General features: G+C 42.9%; 1 protein-coding gene across 2 annotated transcripts in view; it reads right to left on the bottom strand.

Moving 5' to 3' along the window:
* VWA3B (von Willebrand factor A domain containing 3B) overlaps positions 1-21,650 on the bottom strand; it is a 161,527-nt gene that overhangs the window by 22,773 nt on the left and 117,104 nt on the right. For both annotated transcript variants that reach the window (XM_044286819.1, XM_044286820.1), the window contains exons 30-31: positions 13,032-13,118; positions 9,336-9,457 (exon numbers count right to left, since the gene is read on the bottom strand). In XM_044286819.1, coding sequence (XP_044142754.1) covers positions 9,336-9,457; positions 13,032-13,118 — 209 coding nt within the window. The remainder of the gene's footprint in view (positions 1-9,335; positions 9,458-13,031; positions 13,119-21,650) is intronic.

The raw sequence follows: 21,650 nt of genomic DNA, 5'->3' as shown, positions 1-21,650 counted from the left end.
AAACGACGTGGGGCCTGAGGATTGGACCTCCTGCTGGCGTACCCCCAGAGACTGGACCCAGAGAGACAAGCCAACGGACACCGGGACCGCGGCCCGTAATAAGAGGTGAGAAAATATATTCATCTTACCTATTCTGTGTCCCTTGGCTTAGTCTATCCATATTTGTTCTAGGGAGGGGTGCACCGACAGTGAGGCATCCTCAGGGGCATGAAAGTAAGAACCCCATTGTATTGATAAGCTTGATGTATTGTGTTTTATTATTTTTTTGTGTATGGTTGGTTTCTCTGGGAGAAAGGAGAGGCATAGACTGACAGAACAATAGAAGTCTCCTAAAGTGCCTACATTGAGGGGTAACCCCGGTGTGTGACCCCAAGAAATAGTAGAAGGGAAGGAGACAGCTTGCTGATAACCCAGTGGTGTGTTAATCTCAAGCTCAAGGTGTTTGTTTGTCAGTGTCTGTGCTAATCCAACTATCAGAGACAGTAAGTGAAGGCTCCAGAACGTGTTGAAGGCTCCAGAACGTGGTGTTTTGAAAAAAAATGGGTAACCGAAATAGTGTCCCGAAGGGCTATTGTTCACCTGAACAGTACGTGGCGGACCGGAGAGGAAAAGGTTATGTTAAAGGACTAAGCAAGTTAGAAAAGAGTTATGATATTGCAAAAGGAGGTGTATTGTGTTCTGCTATATGGCAGACATTGTTGACTGAGAAGAGAGGCAAATTGAATGATGATAAGTTGATAGATACAGTTAGGGTATGGCTGGACTGTAGCAAAGAATTTGAACAGACAAAAGGAGAAGCAATGTTTGATGAAAAATCAGGACTCCATTACTATCGGCCTGGCCCAGTCTTAGTACAGGAACAGCCACCGCCCTATAATGGCGCAGCTGAAAGAAAAAGGGGAAGTTGGACTTGTACACATTGTGGTCAGCAGAACCCTGCCCCCCGTGATACGTGCTTAGCCTGTGGTGCTCCACGCCCACATAATCATGCTCTTTTAGCCCCCCAGCACGTCTCACCAGTCCCAGCAATGACGCCATCTTGTCCTCAGCCAACGCCCAAGGCTGGACTTGTAATCTCCCCAAACCCTGCTCTTTCTGTCATGCCACAAGTCACTACTATATACCCACTTGTAAATCCTGACGGCACCTACATGCTACCCAGTCAGCCCATAGCTCCAGCTCATATAATGGTAGGAGGTAGTGGTGCTGTAGATCAGGAAGATGAGGATGGGGAGAAACAAAAGGAAGATGCAGGGGAAGACTCACAGCAGACAGTGGACTATGCACCTGGTGCTGCAGCACAAACCCCGGGATATCGCAGCCCACCGCACCTTGGACGATTTTCTGATATTACCCTAAGTAGCCAGCAGGGTGCAGCAAGAGCAGTGAATGAGTCTTTCCAAAACCAAATTACAGAGCTGCAAAGAGAGATCCATAACATAGGACAAGGAAATCTTGAAGCCTTAAGGGAAATATACTTGAACACTCGCCCAGTCGGGCCACCTAAGTATGTGTCCTTTACCCCCCAGCAGTTGTTCACCATAGTGAACCTCATGCCTGACCCAGATACTCACCCTATGCCCTTTTACAGAAAATTGGCACAAGTATATCAAACCTACGGGTGTACTTGGTCAGACTTGCAAAGTATTGTACAAAATAAAACTGGTGAATTTTCTTCACTTATAATGGATCACATACGCCAACCAGAACTCCCTGGAGCAAATTATGACACTCGTGATTCAGAATCTGGCCGTGATTTCATTCAGCAATTATATAAGTGGGCGAAAGACAGACTAGCAGAGCAGTCCACAACCCTGCAGGACATGGTACAGGATAAAGCAGAGTCAGTAGAAAAGTTTGTGCAAAGAGTTAAACAAAACTATAAAGATATGGGATTCAGTCCAAATGAACCTGTGCACCTAAGACTCCTAGCACGGTCATTTGTAGATGGCCTTAGGCCAGATCTGAACAAAGCTCTTGTAACCTGTCGCCCAGAATGGAAATCATTAACATTGGAAATCTTAGAGCAAGTTGCAAAAGGGCTGGAGAGTAGTACAAAGAAATCCCGCATATCAGTCATGGCAGTCATGACGGGAGAAGGAGGAGAGGAAAGACCCCCGCCCCGTGTCTGTTATGGGTGCGGCAAACCAGGGCACATTAAGAGAAACTGTCGCTCCAAACATCTGTGGCCAGCAGATCAGAGCCAAAGAGGAACTCCTCCTCCATGGCCAGCTCCATCCCACTAGGACGTTGGCAAACCAGTGTTGCTGGGAGGGGACACCCCGTGTATGGCAGTCTCTGCCCCTCCTGCAGGCCCCGCCCCTCGAATCACCCTCGATGTGGCAGGGAAGGAACTCTCATTCCTTGTAGACACTGGTGCAGCCCGCAGTGTGTTATGTGAGACCGCCATACTCCCGTCCTGGCTCACAGATATGCATTTACCCTGCTCTGGTTTAGAAGGGGTCACCCAGCACAACCCTGTTACTAAGCCTCTCTTGATTACTCCCTCCACTAAGTCCCAAAGCCAATCTCCACAGTTACATCTGCCCACTGGAGTAATGTCACAATTTGTTGTAGGCCAGACATGTCCTTATAACCTATTAGGCTCAGATTTTCTTCAGAAAATACGGGCCAACATCCAGTTCAAGGAAAATGGTACAGTTGTTTTAGGTACGGCATTGAGTCCAGAAGAAACCTGCCTCCTAATGGCATTAAAATCCCAGTCACTTGAATCACATGAACAAGGGGATTCGCTGCAAAGCATTTTGCACCTCATCCCTGATACCCTTTGGACCAAAGGTCCCCAAGACATTGGGCGTCTCAAAGTCCCGCCAGTCACTGTAACCTTGAAGAATCCTAACTTACTGCCATATAAAGCACAATACCCTCTCTCCATTTCCCAGAGAGATGCTATCACCCTCCAGATACAGGCTCTTCTTGCAAATGGAGCTATTAAAATTACCACCTCACCATGTAACACTCCCTTATACCCAATTAAAAAGAAGAGTGTGAAGGGACAGCCTCCTGTATATCGCATGGTACAAGACCTCAGAGCAATTAATGAGGCTACGGTCTTTGAAACCCCCATTGTACCAAATCCCCACACTTTGCTTGCTAGCATTCCTCCTGTGGCTGCTATCTTTACTGTCATTGATCTAGCAAATGCCTTTTTTCTGTCCCATTACATGAAGACTCCCAATTTCTCTTTGCTTTTACACATGATGGAAAACAATACACCTGGACGGTGTTGCCTCAAGGAGCTCATAATAGTCCTTCCTGCTTTAGCAAAGCAATGGCATCCATCTTACAACCATGGCAAGCAGATCACCCAGAGGTGGAACTCTTACAATATGTCGATGATTTACTCCTCTGTGCTGACTCACACCCCGTCTGCCTGAACTCATCTGCCTCACTTCTTGCCTACCTGGCGGATGCTGGGTGCAGAGTCTCACGTTCTAAATTACAGTTGTGTCTTCCAAAAGTTGTTTTCCTAGGTCACTGCATCTCACAAGGCAGTAAGCATCTTACGGATGCCAGAAAGATAGCAGTCTCAGACATCCCACTGCCAGATACCCCTCACCAACTGCAAACCTTTCTGGGACTAATTTCATACTGTAGACCATGGATCCCTGATGCATCCGTTCTGATGCAGCCACTGTTTGATTGCATACCCCGTATTGCTACTGTCCCTTTCCAAATGACTGCAGAAGCCATAAAAGCATTCCAATCTCTCAAACAAATCATTGTCACTGCCCCAGCTCTTGGCATCCCTAACTATCAGCTTCCCTTTCGCCTTTATGTCATGGAACGTCAGGGCCATGCCACTGGAGTTCTCACCCAGAGCCATGGGGGTCGTAGTAGACCTCTAGGCTACTTCTCAAAACGTCTAGACCCTGTAGCCAGAGCCACCCCTTCCTGTGTCAGGGCCGTTCATGCTGCTAGTTCTCTCCTGAACGCTACCGCTGACATCGTCCTGGGACACCCACTCACCATCATGGCTCCCCATGACATCTCAGCTATCCTGCAACAAACACAACCTAAACACCTCACTGCACAACGCCACCTCAGGCTCCAGTGTAGTCTGCTTCTGCCAGATAATGTCACCATCCAGAGATGCCACATCCTCAATCCTGCTGCACTCCTTCCTCTCCCAAGGGGGGAGTATACTGCAGATGGAGATTCTGAAGATTTTATTGATCTACGTGCTGAAGAAGATCTTCAGGAAGAAGAACTATGGGCCTCAACCGACTCTCTTTACAAAGAACAAGAACATGATTGCATTACAATGATGGAAGCTGAAGTAGGAACTCCACCATCAATACAGGATACTCCTTTGCAAAACCCACACTGGACACTCTTTGTAGACGGTTCAAGGTATGCCGATGACAAAGGGAAATTCCATACAGGCATGGCAGTTACTAGTGAGTATGAAGTACTGTGTGCAAGGCAATTGCGCCCAGACCAGTCAGCACAAGAGGCTGAACTCATAGCCCTTACTGAGGCCTGCCTCATAGCAAAAGACTCCACTGCTAACATCTACACAGACTCCAGATATGCTTTTGGAGTAGTTCATGATTTCGGAATAATATGGAAGGCCAGAGATTACATTACAGCAGCAGGAACCCCAATTAAACATGCTTTAGCAGTGGAGGCTTTGATGACTGCAGTACTCCTGCCCACCAAAGTAGCAGTAATCAAAGTAAAGGCACATACCCGTGCTGACACACCAGAAGCCAAAGGAAATGCATTGGCTGACCAAGCAGCCAAACAGGCAGCAATGGAAGAGGAAAGAGCACAGCCAGATAAAATCATGTTAGCACAACCGGATGTCAAGCAACAAGAAGTATCATGGGATCTACTGAAACAGATGCAGAAGCAAGCCACCCGCTCAGAAAAGGAAACCTGGCTAAAGGAGTCAGCCCTGGAAGAAGAATCCGGACTTTGGACACAAGGGAAGAAAGTGTGCTTGCCTAGAGCACTCTATCCTGTAATAGCCTCTGTGGCCCATGGGCCCACTCATCAATCTAAGACAATAATGAAAGAACTCATCGATAAAATATGGGTAGCCCCAGGAATCACTCCTGTACTAGTGAAATATGTCCAGTCATGTTTAATCTGTGCCCAATGCAATCCAGGTAGGACTGAGCCCACGCCCAAAAAATGTCTCCCAAAAGCCTTATACCCCTTCCAGAGGATCCAGATTGATCATATCCAGATGCCAATGTGCCAAGGGTTTCAATACGTGTTAGTAGTGGTAGACATGTTCTCTGGGTGGCCAGAAGCCTACCCCGTCAGGAATCAGACAGCAACAACTACTGCTAAAAAATTGATACAGGAAACTGTCTGTAGGTACGGGGTACCTGAGGTCATTGAGAGTGATCAGGGCCCAGCATTCACTGCTAACCTAACCCAAGAGGTCTGGAAGATGGTAGGGTCACACCTGGCATTCCACACCCCTTACAGACCCCAAAGTAGCGGCAAAGTCGAGAGACTGAATGGGGTATTAAAGTCAAAAATGCTGAAAATGACTAGGGAGACAGGGCTCAATTGGGTTCAGTGTTTACCAATAGCACTCTTTGCAGTCAGACACACTCCCAAACCTCCCCATAAGCTGACTCCACATGAGATATTGTTTGGGTCGGGACCCCGGATGGGGCTGTACTTCCCTCAACAGTTGCAAATGCATTATGAATCTGTTGCAAAGTATGTGATAGCTTTGAGCAAACAGTTGTCTAACATCCATGTACAAGTCTTTTCTTCCATTCCAGATCCTGACTCCCTAGAAGGCAGCCACACTCTGAAACCAGGAGAGTGGGTAGTGGTCAAGAAACACGTCAGAAGTACCCTAGAACCACGCTTCGAGGGGCCTTACCAAGTACTACTGACCACTCCAACTTCTGTAAAGCTCGAAGGGAGACCCACCTGGATCCACGCCTCTCACTGCAAAAGGATAAGGAACCCGCCAGATTCAGAAATAACACAATGATTTTCTTTTATCTGCTAGCACTGGTGACACTCACCAGTGCATACATTCCTCCCCCGGCAGAAATGGATGATGACGGGTGGGACAATAAGTTTGTCAAACATCATCAAGTGTTGTATAAAAGCCTGAAGGAAGGTGATTCTGACACCACCACCTCTTCACTAAAAGATTGTTGGATATGTACACATGGCCCAGTAAATGCTAGAGCTATGCCTTATTTAGCTGTGCCCCTAACCTTCCAAGAGATAAAAGATTTGGCAGGATCAGCTGTTTTCCTTTCTAGCATAAATGAGGTTGATACCAAAAATGGCAACAGAAAAGCTTCCCTAATAGTAGCAGCATGGGATGGGTCCCCATGGCTAATGATAAACAGAACAGGACCCTCAGCTCAGAATAGCAATATGCCCTGGAATGACTATATGTGGAGCAATGTATCCTGCTTCCCAAATTGGACCCACTGTTACTGCCTACAGGTACAAACCCATGGTATGGTTTTCAGTTCCCATAACAGATCAGGCTGTAATGATTCCAACACCCAGACAGTCCAGTACAGTGCATTGGTATATATGCTGAAGCAAGTGGTGATCTGGCCTGCGCCCGGCGCAGTGTAAGGGACTTGACAATAGGGATAACTAGTAAAACCACAGAGGGTCAAGAAAAGGGTCAAAAACTAGCAGAAGGTATCATATTAGCCCACTTAATCACTCGTTTGTTCAATAGTACAGTGGTTTCGGTCCCAAAAAATATATACCTAGTATGTGGACACAGGGCATATAAATGGCTCCCTTCGGATTTCAAAGGTTTATGTACAATTGCTAGGCTCACACCAGCCACTTTTACACTGCCTCATGGAAAATTAAATGTCAATGCTATCCCCAAACACACCTTATATAAAAGAGCCGCAGATAACATTCCTAGACCAAATGGAAAACCCCATCTTGTAGAAATGAGTGGTGCCAACAAGTTCTTTAGTACTCTATTAATCTATCCTATGCTTACACAAACATATGACAAGCTAGTAATGGCTACCGACTACTTGGATGATCAGATTTGGGAAATTATGAAACTGATGAATACATCTAATGTTGTCCAGAATCAGCTCATCATAGTCACTAATCAACACACTTTAGTATTAGACTATTTGACTGCAAAGGATGGAGGTATGTGTCAGGTAGTAGGTACTGCATGCTGCCATTATATCGATCCACAAGGTAATCTACAAGTAAAAGCTGGTTTGGAAAAGATGAGTGAGATACGTGATGAATGGCTAGAGGCTCACAGTGCAGATGAGTCAACATGGTGGTCTGACACTTTCTCATTCCTTAATCCCAGTAACTGGTTCAAGGGAATTAGTGGATGGACGATGGGAATAATTCAGGGAATATTACAGATAGCCCTAATATTGATGGTAATCTACATATTTATCAAAGTTGTTGTTTCCTGCATTAACCGCATCACCAACAGAAAGAAGCCTGCTGAGGAAACCATACTACTTCTCTATGAACAAATGGCTAGCACCGCAATAGATGTGGATGTGATCCCTGCATTCCCGACACCCCCGCCTTCTCCAACTCCCGCTGATGAAGCTCCTCTACCCAGGCCTGAAGATCCAAGAGATGATGAGAATTAGGGACAAATGAATCCCAGGGTATTACCAGAAGTCCGCTCAATCGGGAACTTATTCACAAGGGATAAGTTGTCGCCACTGTGGGTGAAGAGGATACGAATGGTATGCCAGGGGATTCGCTAGGTTTAGGGAAAGTCTACAATCAAGTCTACAAGGGGGGACTGTTGTGGAATCATATATCTAGTATCAAATGTATACTTGCTTGTATTATATCTAACAGTTTGCTTAACAAAATGGCCCCTGAAGCAGCAGCCAGCTCCCTTAATAATCCCTTACTAATCACTTTATGATATTGAAATTGCTGACATAATGCTGACTTTTGCTAAAGTATGGAGTGATAATGTGATACGTTATCATGGGACTTAGTAATGTGACAATTAGATCATCAAATTAGCCGAGTCATAAAGTTCCCCTTTTTCTGCTATAAAAAATCATGTAATCTGAATAAACGGAACATCTAGCATTGACTTCTCTGTGACAGTCTGTGTGTGATCTCTCATGGCGTACGTATGCCAATCATTTCATACCATTCGGAGCAGTACATCAACCTTCCCTGACTAATTGGGTCAGATCCAGAATCAGAGCCATATCACCAGCACTAGGGGGATCTCAGTGCATAGAGATTTTACAGTTTACATTGATTTCAATAGTAAATGTATAAATTCCTACGTACTGAGCTCCCCCTAGCCATGGCTGCAGTTAGCCAGTTTTATAACGTTCTCTGTGAAGGAAAGCAGGTGATTTATGTATGTATTATACTAGTTGTCTGATGTAAATACATTATGAAATACTGGGGGAGATATAGCAAGGCTGGCGGATCCATCCGCCTATCTTGATCTCCCTGCACTGGCGTGAGATGTGCCTGATTTGTTAGGCAGAAGCCTCTTAATAAATCTCTGCCCTGCTGTGCGCCAGAAATTTATAGTAAATGAGTCGGGTGGCGCTAAGCCACCCCTCTTCTGCTTAGCCATGCCGCTTTTCTCGACACTTAGGAAAAATGCCGAAAACCACAAAAAGTCGCAAATTATGGTCCCCCACTATGTTCCCAAAGGCACCATATTCATGAAGCTTTTGTTACATTTTTAATAAAAAAGAAATGAAAAAAGGATTTTAAAAATAAAATAAAAAACCTGTAAATTCGTCAGTAATCTGAGGAGTTGTGTTTTATGTTTCACGTTGCCTGGGAGTGCTTGATGTGCACTGTGAAACTAAAGATTATGCTGGTGATTGTCGGGAAGGAAGTGTTTCTTACCGGCAATCGCCTGCTTGTCAGCGCAGGAGACTGCTGCTATTACATAAAGCGATTTCCTCCTCAGTATGATAGGAGTGATCGCTAGTGCCATAATGAATCATTATTTGCTGGCAGCAGATCGTGATGATTTTCAAACCTGTTGAAAGATTCCAATTGTCTGATGAACAAGCATTTGTTCGTTCATCTGGTAATCGGCGGCAGTATTACACTGCCAGATCATCGCTAACGAGCGTTACTACGTATGCGATGATCTGGCAGGTAATCTGCCTGTCTAATGCACCCTTCAGTTTTGCAAAGGGGTCCTATAAGATCTGTGCTAATTCCTTCTAGACATACAATATGTCACATGGCCAACTTTTTGCACATTAAAGTCTATAGGGACAACAGCAAATACATAGGTACATTTTCATGATATAAACGCTGACAGTCCATCACAAACACAGTGTGACTTTATCTTCAGTGTTATCACTTACCTTTATCTCATTCTTGTTGTCCTCAGTATCAGTCAGTAGGTCATCTCTATGTATCCTTACCACTTCACCAGAAGGTTTCTCCACAAAATACGTGTGATCTCCACAGTCATGGATAATGAATCCTAAAAAGAAATTAGAATAAATGAAACGCCTATCTGACTTCTTATTCCTCACATCAGAAAGCTTGTTCATCCACATCAAACCAGAACTTCCATGGTTGGGGGTGATCTTCATTTTTACACTTGATGCAGATGCTTTCCTCTACTGGTAACAACATTGGTGGTCATTTTATGTAATATACAAAATAAAAATGGCTGATCAAGCTCCATGGTGAAATGAAATGTTAATACAAAGGTACACACCATAGCTGGCTTTCCAGTAGGGCACGTCATTCCTTTCAGAAGGTATACAGTACACAGACTGGTAGCTGACCACTGGGCAAGCAGCACTACTGATAGTAAGTATAGGCGGCTACCTATGGTAACTGTTGCTGATACTTTGGAGGCACTGGGTTAATTTTCCAAGTTAGCCATGGGTGTCATATTGGCCAGTGTAGTTGCTTAAGAGACATTGTCAAACAACCACAATCTTTTCTATGAGGTGGACAGGTTGGATTACTTTAGCTCATGCAGAATTATTAATGAAATTATTGCTTACAAGGGGCAATATTATTTCTCTAATAAAGTAAGGTGCAAAATGTCTTAAAAGAACACTAAACCTTTAATGTGGCAGCTTATTAAAGTAGAACTCTCGCGAAAAAATGTATTCTCTGACCAATTAGAAACGTGCATGATGTGTAACACCCCAGAGTAGTGTTACCACTCCTACACCCTGCTACTGTCTTTAATGGTCTATCATAAATGTCATCTATGTATTCTGTTCCAGGTTCACCACAATGTGCATCTATAATATTGTTATGCAACTGACATACATAATAACGGAAATACATAAATACGAAATATGCCTGGTTCATCAGCAGGTGGCAGCGTTTCTGGCAGAGCTATATTAGACAGAATGGAACTCCCCAACGAGACATTTAGGCCGCACTACACCACTCTGCATTCCTACCAAACCAGAGACGCGATATAGAGGGCCCTGGGGGGAGGCGTCAGTTGCAGATGTAATCTGTAGTGAATGTAATCTCCTCATCAGTGACTGTATTTGTGAGTTATAACCTCCCTTCTAATCCTTAACTGTGTCATGTGACCAACTCTCTGATCTCCAACTGACACGGGACAGGAAGTCAGTTACTTCTCTAGTCATTCCTATGAGACTGACATTAAGGCTCCCATAGGAATACATAGAGAAACTGACTTCCTGTCCACACATAAGATGCTGTGTCAGTTGGAGAGTCTGATTGCTGGTCACATGACACAGCTGAGAAGCAGACGGGAGGGGATAATTCACAAATACAGACACTGGTAAGAAAATTACATTCACTACAAATTACATCATGTACCTTTCTAACAGGTCAGAGAATATATTTTTTGTGGGAGATCTTCTTTAACCACCTCCCGTCTGCCCATTGACAATAAACGTCCGGGAGGTGGATCTCTATCTCTGAACGTCCATTCAGAGATGGCAGCTGCATGCTAATTGTGCAGCTGCAGAGCGGGTTGCCCACTGTCAGTGACAGCAGGGCAACCCAGAGAGAAGGCAGCGACAGTGCCCAGGTGTCACTGCCTTCTAGATCGTTGTGTACACAGCGCTCAACGAGCGCTGTGTATACAGAACAGGAAGCGCTATGACCGCCAGGGCCGGGAGAGTGCAGGAGCTGTCGGGTCTTCTACAGATCTCGATCAGCCCTGCACTGAGGCTGTACAGAGTTGTATAGTGCTGTACAGCCTCTCTGGGGGGTGTATTTACCCTGTAACTGGGGCTACTATATTTCCCCCAGTTACAGGAGAAATCAATAGTGGGAAAAAATAGATAAGTGAAGTTAAATGTCCCCCAGAGGTCTCATATGACCTTATGGGGGACGCAAAGTGTAAAATAAAAAAATAAAAAAATAAAGTGTTAAAATAAAAAAAGGTTTCACATGTAAAAAAGAAATAAGAAATTCCCCAAGTGAAGAATTAAAATAAAATGTTAAAAAAATATTTTTTAAAATAAAATAGACATATTTGGTATTGCCACGTCCGTGACGGTCGGCTCTATAAACACAATCCGATAAACACAATAAAAGAAATTAAATAAAAATTAAAAAAAAAGCCATTTTTGTCACCTTACATCACAAAAAGTGCAACACCAAGTGATCAAAAAGGCTTATGTCCCACAAAATGGTACCAACAAAACAGTCACGTCTTCCCGCAAAAAATTAGCCCCTATATAAGAAAATCGCTCAAAAAATATAAAAACTATAGCTCTCAGAACATGGACACATTAAAACATTTTTTTGTTTAAAAAATGATATTATTGTGTGAAAATGAAATAAATAAAAAAAAGTATACATATTAGGTATCGCCGCGTCTGTAACAACCAGCTCTAAAATTAAGACCCTAACTAAGATCGGTAAAAAAATAAAAAAGCTATGGCTCAGACTGTGGAGACACTAAAACATCATTTTTTTTGTTTAAAAAAATGCTATTATTGTGTAAAAATTAAATAAATAAGAAAAAGTTTACATATTAGGTATCGCCATGTCCGTAACGATCTGCTCTATAAAAATGTCACATGTCACCTAACCCCTCAGGTGAACGCTGTAAAAATAAATAAATAAAAACTGTGCTAAAACAACCAAATTTTGGTCACCTTGCCCCATAAAGTATTATAATGAATGATTAAAAAAAATCATATGTACACAAAAATGGTACCAATAAAAACTTCAACTCTTCCTACAAAAAACGAGTCCCTGTACAAGACAATTCAGAAAATGGAGACACAAAAACAATTTTTTTTTTCGAAAATGCTTTATGTAAAACTGAAACAAACAAAGAAAGTTGACATATTTGATATCATTGTGTCCATAACAACCTGTTCTATAAAAATAGCACATGATCTACCCTGTCAGATGAATGTTGTAAATTTTTTTAAATAAAAACAGTGCCAAAACAGCGATTTTTTGGGTACCTTGTCTCACAAAAAACTTACTATAGAGCAATTAAAAATCATATGCAACCCAAAATAGTACCAATACAACTGGCACCTTATCCCCTAGTTTCCAAAATGGGGTCACTTTTTGGGAGTTTCTACTGTAAGGGTGCATCAGGGGGGCTTCAAATGGGACATGGCATCTAAAAACCAGTTCAGCAAAATCTTCCTTCCAAAAACCATATGGTGCTCCTTTTCTTCTACGCCCTTACATCAGTTTACAACCATATGTGGGGTGTTTCTGGAAACCGAAGAATCAGGAAAATAAATATTGAGTTTTGTTTGGCTGTTAACCCTCAATGTGTTAAAGGAAAAAAATTGATTAAAATGGAAAATCTGCCCAAAAAGTTAAATTTAAAAATGTGATCTCCATTTTCTTTCAATTCTAGTGGTACACCTAAAGGGTTAACATAGTTTGTAAAATCAGTTTTAAGTAACTTGAGGGGTGTAGTTTCTACAATGGGATCATTTTTGGGGGGTATCCACTATGTAAGCCCCACAAAGTGACTTAAGACCTGAACTGATCCTTAAAAAGTGGGTTTTAGTTTTTTACTAGAGCCGCTTTAAATTCTTGTTAGCAACTATATTCTGACAATCGAATCATACCTTCTTCATACCATCCATTGTGAGAGCAGATAGACAGCACCTTTTTCCCTGGAGGAAGCGATTGATCGTTATGTAGAACTGGTGCCTCTAGAATAAGTAAAAATACATATGTATAATAGTCAAAGGTGTAAGAGTACAATATAAACTAGTTTCATATACAGGCAATGTATTTACAACATAAAAATGATACACTAGGCAGCTTTCACACTTTCGCATTTTGTAGTGACTATCTTTGGTATACTTTGGGAGAATTTGCTCGCCCACATGTTTCCATGTTTTTTTTACTCTTTTGCACTCTGACTCCGTCATGTGAATGGGGACCTATGGATACATTTGACTTATGTGCTCAGAGCTTTCCTAGCACATATGGCAAATGGACGCTGCAAAACAAAGTGTGAAAACTGCCTTAACAAGCTAGCAGCAATATAATGCAAATGATGTAGATGGAAACTAACCGTCTAAAGCAGGACTCAGTAACCTCTGGCACTCCAGCTGTGCTGAAACTACAACTCCCTGCATGCTTCATTTACTTCAATAGGAATTCCAAGATCAGCCAAACAAATGTGCCTGCTGGGAGTTGCAGTTTCCCCACAGCAAGAGTGCCGTGGGTTGCTGATTCCTGCTCTACAGGGAATCTACACTTATTGTCAACTTAATGTCTTTGTGAGAGTAGAACACATGTAGCGGCCAGCGGGCACTCAGGGCCCATGGTTCTCGAATAGATCGTCAAAAATTGCTTATGATCAAGATCTGTTTATTGATTATTGTTAAGGGTCAAATGATTTTGCAGGTTTACCCACAAACTGTGAGGTCATTACCAAAAAGCGATACATTGACAATCGATTTTAAGCAATCTATTGGAAAACCACTGTGGCTTGCATGGCTATGTGTTTTTTTCCGCTGGGCCCCAGATGCCCGCCTCACCTTTTGTGTTCCCTACACCTATTATGTACAGGCAATTTAGCAATAGGACCATACCATATAGAGTACACGTGCTACAGCATGTATACAGAGTGAAGGAACATGTAGTTCTACGGTGCTAAACAATACTTCTCTCTGGACTACGACAACTGTAGAGAAACTGACCAGTGACGCCGGCACATTTCACATGAAGATGCAATAGATGTAGTGTCCCCTCATCAGTACAGGTCTGCTTTCACTGCAACAGTCCCTCATTACTGCTCAGGATGCAGATTTGGAAGGCGAAGGCATTTCAAAGGTTTCTGTTTTCCTACTTTATCCTCTGTATCATTAGCACATGTGAGTGATTGGATGAGTGGTCTTATCAGCGGCGATGAAAGGAAGTCATTTCTCCTGCTAGATGATGAGAAGTGTGCCACTTTCTACTCTTCTGAGGGTCGACACATGGCAAACACAGGAACAATATGTACAATTCAGTGATGTTCTGCTGAACAGTCACTGGCACATTTCCTCATATTACAAACAGCAGCCAAGTGTGGTATCCTGCAGCCTTAAGGAGGACCTGTCACCACAAAATGCAATATAATCTGAAAGCACCACATTCTAGAGCAGAAGGAGCTGAGCAGATTGATATAGATAGATATATATATATATACATATATATATCTGCTCAGCTCCTCCTGCTCTATAACATACTGTCTGCAGATCCCTTTAACCGCTTTGGGATCAGGGTAATTTCGGTTATCACGACCAGACATAATTAAGTCACATACAGTAGTTTGACATGTAGAAGTTTATTATTTGTTTGGCTATTAATGCCATTCTTTTTGCATTTATTCAGGAATAATTCTGGTTTCTTTCAACATTATGCTTTTTTTTATTTTTTTTTAGGCTTATAAGTTTTAGCTGTCTAAAACAATGAAATGTGTTAGCTCATCATCATTTTAGGCCTTTTGGTCTTCTTAGGCTAAACTCACGCTGCAACTTAATTTTAATTACAAGTGGGGCCTCGGGGTCTCAACGTATCTCACGCTAGGACAACTTTTTGGCACAGGTTTTCACATTAAAGTCTATGGGTAAACGTGGGAATAATTTCCAAGAGTATGCAAAATGTAGCGTAAATTGAGCCTCAGAAAAGCTGTGACAAATTGAAATTCTTAAAGGGAATTTTGCAGTTTGTAGAACAGAGACTTTAGTCTACGCTAAATGGTCTCAGCACTGCTACTGTATATGAATAATTCTAAACAGGGAAAATTCTTTTAATTCTAGTACAAAAATTATGACTGCTTAGTGTTTTAGATAAGATCTGCAGAAAACAGAGATCCAGTTAACATTTGCTTGACGGAACCCCAGTGATCTTAATGGGAGCAAAGACAGCAGTGCCTTCAGTTTGTAATAGGATTTCAGTAGAATCCATAGGTTTCCACTGGGGAAAAGTGGTAGCTTACAACTACTTATTATTCTTCCTTTGTGCTACTGAAAATACAGTGCTTATCTGACCGGACCTAACAGCCATGTTAACTGGAGCACATCCTGTGTATTTGGCCACCTTTATCCTACAATATACCAGGTATAAAAATGTTATAGCTAGAGTAGCTTCCTATGAAACTAGCCCTAGATTATGTGTGAAATTGGAAATTAAAGGGGTTGTCTCATTTATCCGAGCTATCCCCCACTATTATCTGCACCAAAACTCCAGTCCTCCTCCTGATATTTGTATATAAGGTTGCAGCAGGTGTAGGTACTGTCACAAGGGCTAACAAAAACTGGCTAATATCTATTTTGCCAAAGTGTATGGCTATTATTTCCATCAAAGTATAGACACAAAATAGAGTTAAAGGGGTTCTCCAAGACCAAGAGCTCCCTTCTTCTCAGTTTCCATTGCCCATTGGCCTGTAGTGCGATGAGCTACACAGAGATATCAGTTCATGGCCAATCAGTAGCCTCAGCAATGGTAGCGGTCACATGCCGTGCCTGTACATCACCGCTGAGACAGCACACACACTTCTGGTCCAGCAGGGACTGGAAGCTGAGGAACCGGAGCACCAGGCACAGTGAGTCTTTATTTTATCCCCTGCCTGTAAATATGGAAAGGAGTTTGCATCGCTAGAAAACCCTTTTCATGCTGAAAAATCAAGTAGTCATGGTGTGACTGCCTTTTGCCCAGGCACATGGCCTGTACATTGTACACAGTGTGAACATTGACATCTTTGATCTTTCAGTCACTTTCTGAAACTGCAGGCAAATCCTGCGGGATCCACTGGACAATCTGTTAATCACAGAACGCTTAGCATACGGCTGCATGTTGCTTATGTTAGGAGACAGTATAAAAAATACCTGCCGCGCACAACATACATCTTAATAGTCTATTACTTTACAGTGCTCCTTGTAAAACTTGTCACATCATGTAGACATCGCTAAACCACATGTATAGTTGGAAGCATGAATTCTAAACTGGCGAGTTTCTCTTTTTCTGTTGTTAATCATGTAACACAGAGATACAGTGTACCCTTGTATACATATGTGGTATACACAGATAGCTAAACGCATAGAGGTGTAATATGTAATATGAATTATGGCAGCAGCGTGATCGAGAGCGATATTTACTTCTCCACTGCCAGATTTAGAGTAATCCCGGTAATGGGGATAAAACTAATCTCCTGATGTCTCAAGAAAGCCAAATGAGAAGTGGCAAAGCAGCTGCTACAAGAGTAGTGGATGCTGCATGAGACTTCATTGAAATTACAATCTCCAGTTCAATAAAAATGCCATTTTTATTTTGTAGAAAATAGATTTCATGTAATGCACAAATAAGGCTGAGTTCACATGTGTTCAGCTTTCTCTTCTTCTGACCCGTCAGAAGAACCTAAAAGTGAAACATAACTGATCCGTGTTTTTTGAACATCAGTTCTGATCAGTTTGTGCCACTTCTGTCAGAGATTCACATCTTCGTTGGAGGTTCTGTTCGGGGATTCCGTCACAGAGTTCGTAAAAAATAATGCAGAGAAAGGTCCTGCATGCGGGACTTTTTTCTCCGCTAAAAAAGTTCTCCCAAATAGAAACCTAACAGATCCCATTATATTCAATAAGATCTGTTAGACTCCGTTCCTGCTAGTTATTTGCCGGATCCGGCACGTCCGTTACACTACGTGCAGAATTATTAGGCAAATGAGTATTTTGACCACATCATCCTCTTTATGCATGTTGTCTTACTCCAAGCTGTATAGGCTCGAAAGCCTACTACCAATTAAGCATATTAGGTGATGTGCATCTCTGTAATGAGAAGGGGTGTGGTCTAATGACATCAACACCCTATATCAGGTGTGCATAATTATTAGGCAACTTCCTTTCCTTTGGCAAAATGGGTCAAAAGAAGGACTTGACAGGCTCAGAAAAGTCAAAAATAGTGAGATATCTTGCAGAGGGATGCAGCACTCTTAAAATTGCAAAGCTTCTGAAGCGTGATCATCGAACAATCAAGCGTTTCATTCAAAATAGTCAACAGGGTCGCAAGAAGCGTGTGGAAAAACCAAGGCGCAAAATAACTGCCCATGAACTGAGAAAAGTCAAGCGTGCAGCTGCCAAGATGCCAATTGCCACCAGTTTGGCCATATTTCAGAGCTGCAATATCACTGGAGTGCCCAAAAGCACAAGGTGTGCAATACTCAGAGACATGGCCAAGGTAAGAAAGGCTGAAAGACGACCACCACTGAACAAGACACACAAGCTGAAACGTCAAGACTGGGCCAAGAAATATCTCAAGACTGATTTTTCTAAGGTTTTATGGACTGATGAAATGAGAGTGAGTCTTGATGGGCCAGATGGCTGGATTGGTAAAGGGCAGAGAGCTCCAGTCCGACTCAGACGCCAGCAAGGTGGAGGTGGAGTACTGGTTTGGGCTGGTATCATCAAAGATGAGCTTGTGGGGCCTTTTTGGGTTGAGGATGGAGTCAAGCTCAACTCCCAGTCCTACTGCCAGTTTCTGGAAGACACCTTCTTCAAGCAGTGGTACAGGAAGAAGTCTGCAAGGTAAGAAAAACATGATTTTCATGCAGGACAATGCTCCATCACACGCGTCCAAGTACGCCACAGCGTGGCTGGCAAGAAAGGGTATAAAAGAAGAAAATCTAATGACATGGCCTCCTTGTTCACCTGATCTGAACCCCATTGAGAACCTGTGGTCCATCATCAAATGTGAGATTTACAAGGAGGGAAAACAGTACACCTCTCTGAACAGTGTCTGGGAGGCTGTGGTTGCTGCTGCACGCAATGTTGATGGTGAACAGATCAAAACACTGACAGAATCCATGGATGGCAGGCTTTTGAGTGTCCTTGCAAAGAAAGGTGGCTATATTGGTCACTGATTTGTTTTTGTTTTGTTTTTGAATGTCAGAAATGTATATTTGTGAATGTTGAGATGTTATATTGGTTTCACTGGTAAGAATAAATAATTGAAATGGGTATATATTTGTTTTTTGTTAAGTTGCCTAATAATTATGTACAGTAATAGTCACCTGCACACACAGATATCCCCCTAAAATAGCTAAAACTAAAAACAAACTAAAAACTACTTCCAAAAATATTCAGCTTTGATATTAATGAGTTTTTTGGGTTCATTGAGAACATGGTTGTTGTTCAATAATAAAATTAATCCTCAAAAATACAACTTGCCTAATAATTCTGCACTCCCTGTATTTTCGTTCTTCTGCTCCTATAACGGAGCAGAAGAACAGAAAAAGAGCTGATGTGAAAGTGTGAAAACGGGCTTCTCTATTCAAAAATAACAGATCTCTGATGGAAGTGACACAAACTGATCACAACTGATGCACAAAATAAGAACTAATTTAATTTCTGATTTCCCAATAGAGAGCCTGGTACATGGCCGGATCTCCCAAAAATAAAAGCCTTTGCCCTGCACGATTCAGAGCATGGCCAAGGAGAGCATTGGAGCATGACATGCTCCGGAGGGCCTGCCTGAGTGAAGACGGAGATATGTCCGCGTTCAACTCTGAACCCGGACAACCCCTTTTAATAAAAAATGAATGATGTCACTGTTAAGACTGCCTGCTGGATTTCTAATATCAGAATGAACAGGAATATGAATGACAATTTATGCGGCAATTGCAGTCCCCATGGGTCCGTGCAGCGTGCCGGACCCATTTAACTTGAATGAGTCCGTGGTCTGTCAGCACCGCAAAAAAATATCACATGTCATATTTATTTGCGGTGCGGAACAACGGAAAGAAACACCACTGTGGAGTGCTTCCGGTGTTCCCTGACTCCGTTCCACATCTCCGGAATTGCAGACCCATTCAAGTGAATGCATGGTGCACACGGCCGTGTGCCCCGTTGCCGTATTGCGGCCCACATAAAGTGGGTCCGCAATACACGGGCACCGGCCGTGTGAATTCCGCATTACAGATCGCGGACCCATTCACTTGAATGGGTCCGAAATCACAGAGATGTGGAACGGAAGCACGGATCAGAACCCCACGGAGTGCTTCCGTGGTGTTTCTGCCCGTGCCTCCGCACTGCCAAAAAGTAGCGCGTGCACTACTTTTTTGCTGTGCGGACCGTTGGATGCGGATCGTGGACCCCATTCGAGTGAATGGGTCCGCGTTCCGCATGTGGCTGCTCCACGGTCTGTGCCCGTACATTATGGACCGCAATTTGCGGTCTACAGCACGGGCACGGAGCACTAACATTCGTGTGCATGTAGCCTTTTTATACTGAATGGTTTTCCACAAAACTATGTATTAATTTGCTCAGCTCCCCCTGCTTCATAGAATGCTGCCTGCAGATCGGACAGCAAATTTTTACAAAATCTTCTGCCGTGTTTTTTTTAAATGCTGCCTTCATTAACCCTGTACAGTGTAAAAAAAAGAATCTCTTAATCTTTATGACATTTCCAGGAAAGCAATTATACCAACTGTACAGTTAGTTCTCAATGTTCTTATCAGGACAGGATTTGCTTGAAGACTTAACAGATGAAGTGCGTGAATCTTCTTAGACAGGTCTTATATACTGTGTATTTCTTTCAGTAAAGTCAGTTGTACTGCTTAATAGTTATGTTTAATTCCTCTAGGAATATATGCAATCTATCTGTAATCCGTTGTGCGTCTCCGTCTTACTGGCAGAACAAACGCAACATCTGGCTGTTATGTCAGCTTTCTCAGTTTGATGAAAAACTCAACAGAACTATTGCTCAAATAATTGTGGCTCCTTAATTCCATGAAATCCGCATGCTTATAGTGTTAAAACATGATTTCCCTGTAATTCCTCATAATGTAATCTATGTCTATGCAGTAGCATACCTTACCCATACAAGGGTCATTCAAAAAGTCTGCATTCCCAGATTTCAGATACACACATTCATCCTCCAGTCCCACTTCATTTTTCAATTTCAACTTAAAGGGGTTCTCTGGGCATTTAGTCTAATTAGGGCACGGTACTAACCTGTGGAGGGAAGATGTTTTACATAGTACTTTCCCTCCCCGTTCCTCCGATTTCACTTGCGCGCTGTGTGGGCTGTTCCGCCCTGACTATAATGCAGCTGAACAGGAAAGGAAGCAAATGCATCTGGTCGGGACCTGGGCAAAAGGGCCTGTAGCACTCGCACGCAAGTGCAGCAGACACAGTGCCTATACGTGGAGCAAGGGAGGGTAAGTACTATGTAAAACATCTTCCCTCCACAGGTTAGTACAGTGGGCAAATTAGACTTAATGCCCAGAGACCCCTTTAAAGAAATCTATTAACTTGCCTGAAATTTGGCACACCGGTTTATAAAGATATACAATACATTTTCCTACAAATTCAAATCTCTATGTTAGCCAGAAGTGGTTCAGAATATGAACTTTTTGAAATCGCGTAGAACCAGGCCAAGACTAGGATGATTAAAAACAGGTGTGGTACTGTACACAAGTCATCCCAGTCCATAAACTGTAGGTGGTCCACCCTCTTTTCTTAGTCCCCATGGTGACCCCTTCCTTTTCCAGTTTTAGAAACCCCATCATTCTTGGTCCACAGCATGGTACATTTTTAATTACTGGTCCCCAGCACAGGACTCCTCTAAATCTTGGGCCCCAGCATGGTTCCCCTCTTGGTCCTCAGCATGGCTCCCTTCTTATTCCTGGCACCCAGCATGGCTCCCCTTTCATTCTTGGTCCCCAGCATAATTATCTGAATTTTAGTCCCCAGCCTGGCTCCCCATCATTCTTTATCCCCAGCATGGCTCCCTCTCTCATGGGTCCCCTGTTATTCCTAGTCACCATCATAGCCCACCTTTCTATCCTCCCCCTCACTGCTAATCTTGACACCTCAGTGGCAGTCTGCATGCTTCCTTGTTCAGCAATCATGCACAGCTTCCCTCCTTCTACATCTTACTCCTATGATGCTCGTGATGCTGGAAATACTTCTCCCATTCCATTTTTTCAGCGCCAATAATGCAACATGATACTGGCAGCTTCTCTCCCCTAATGTCTCTGGCAAGTCTCCTGCTCATTCCAGATGATTTACAGCATGCTAGTCAAAGGTTTTGGCTTATTAAAGGGGTTTCCACTGAAAAACTTCCTAAAAATGATTTATGGTTGGATTGGGGAGTAGTCTGCTTATAGAGATATAGTGTCCATGGAGTATAAAAAAATAAATTGCCCAAAAGGAATGGGGACCCCAAATGGGTGGTCTCCTGGGGGAGGTATC

The sequence above is a fragment of the Bufo gargarizans genome, chromosome 3 (genome assembly GCF_014858855.1).
Source record: "Bufo gargarizans isolate SCDJY-AF-19 chromosome 3, ASM1485885v1, whole genome shotgun sequence".
Classification (NCBI taxonomy): domain Eukaryota; kingdom Metazoa; phylum Chordata; class Amphibia; order Anura; family Bufonidae; genus Bufo; species Bufo gargarizans.
Note: the sequence above shows the minus strand (reverse complement) of the source record. Positions and strands in the feature narration are given on the sequence as shown.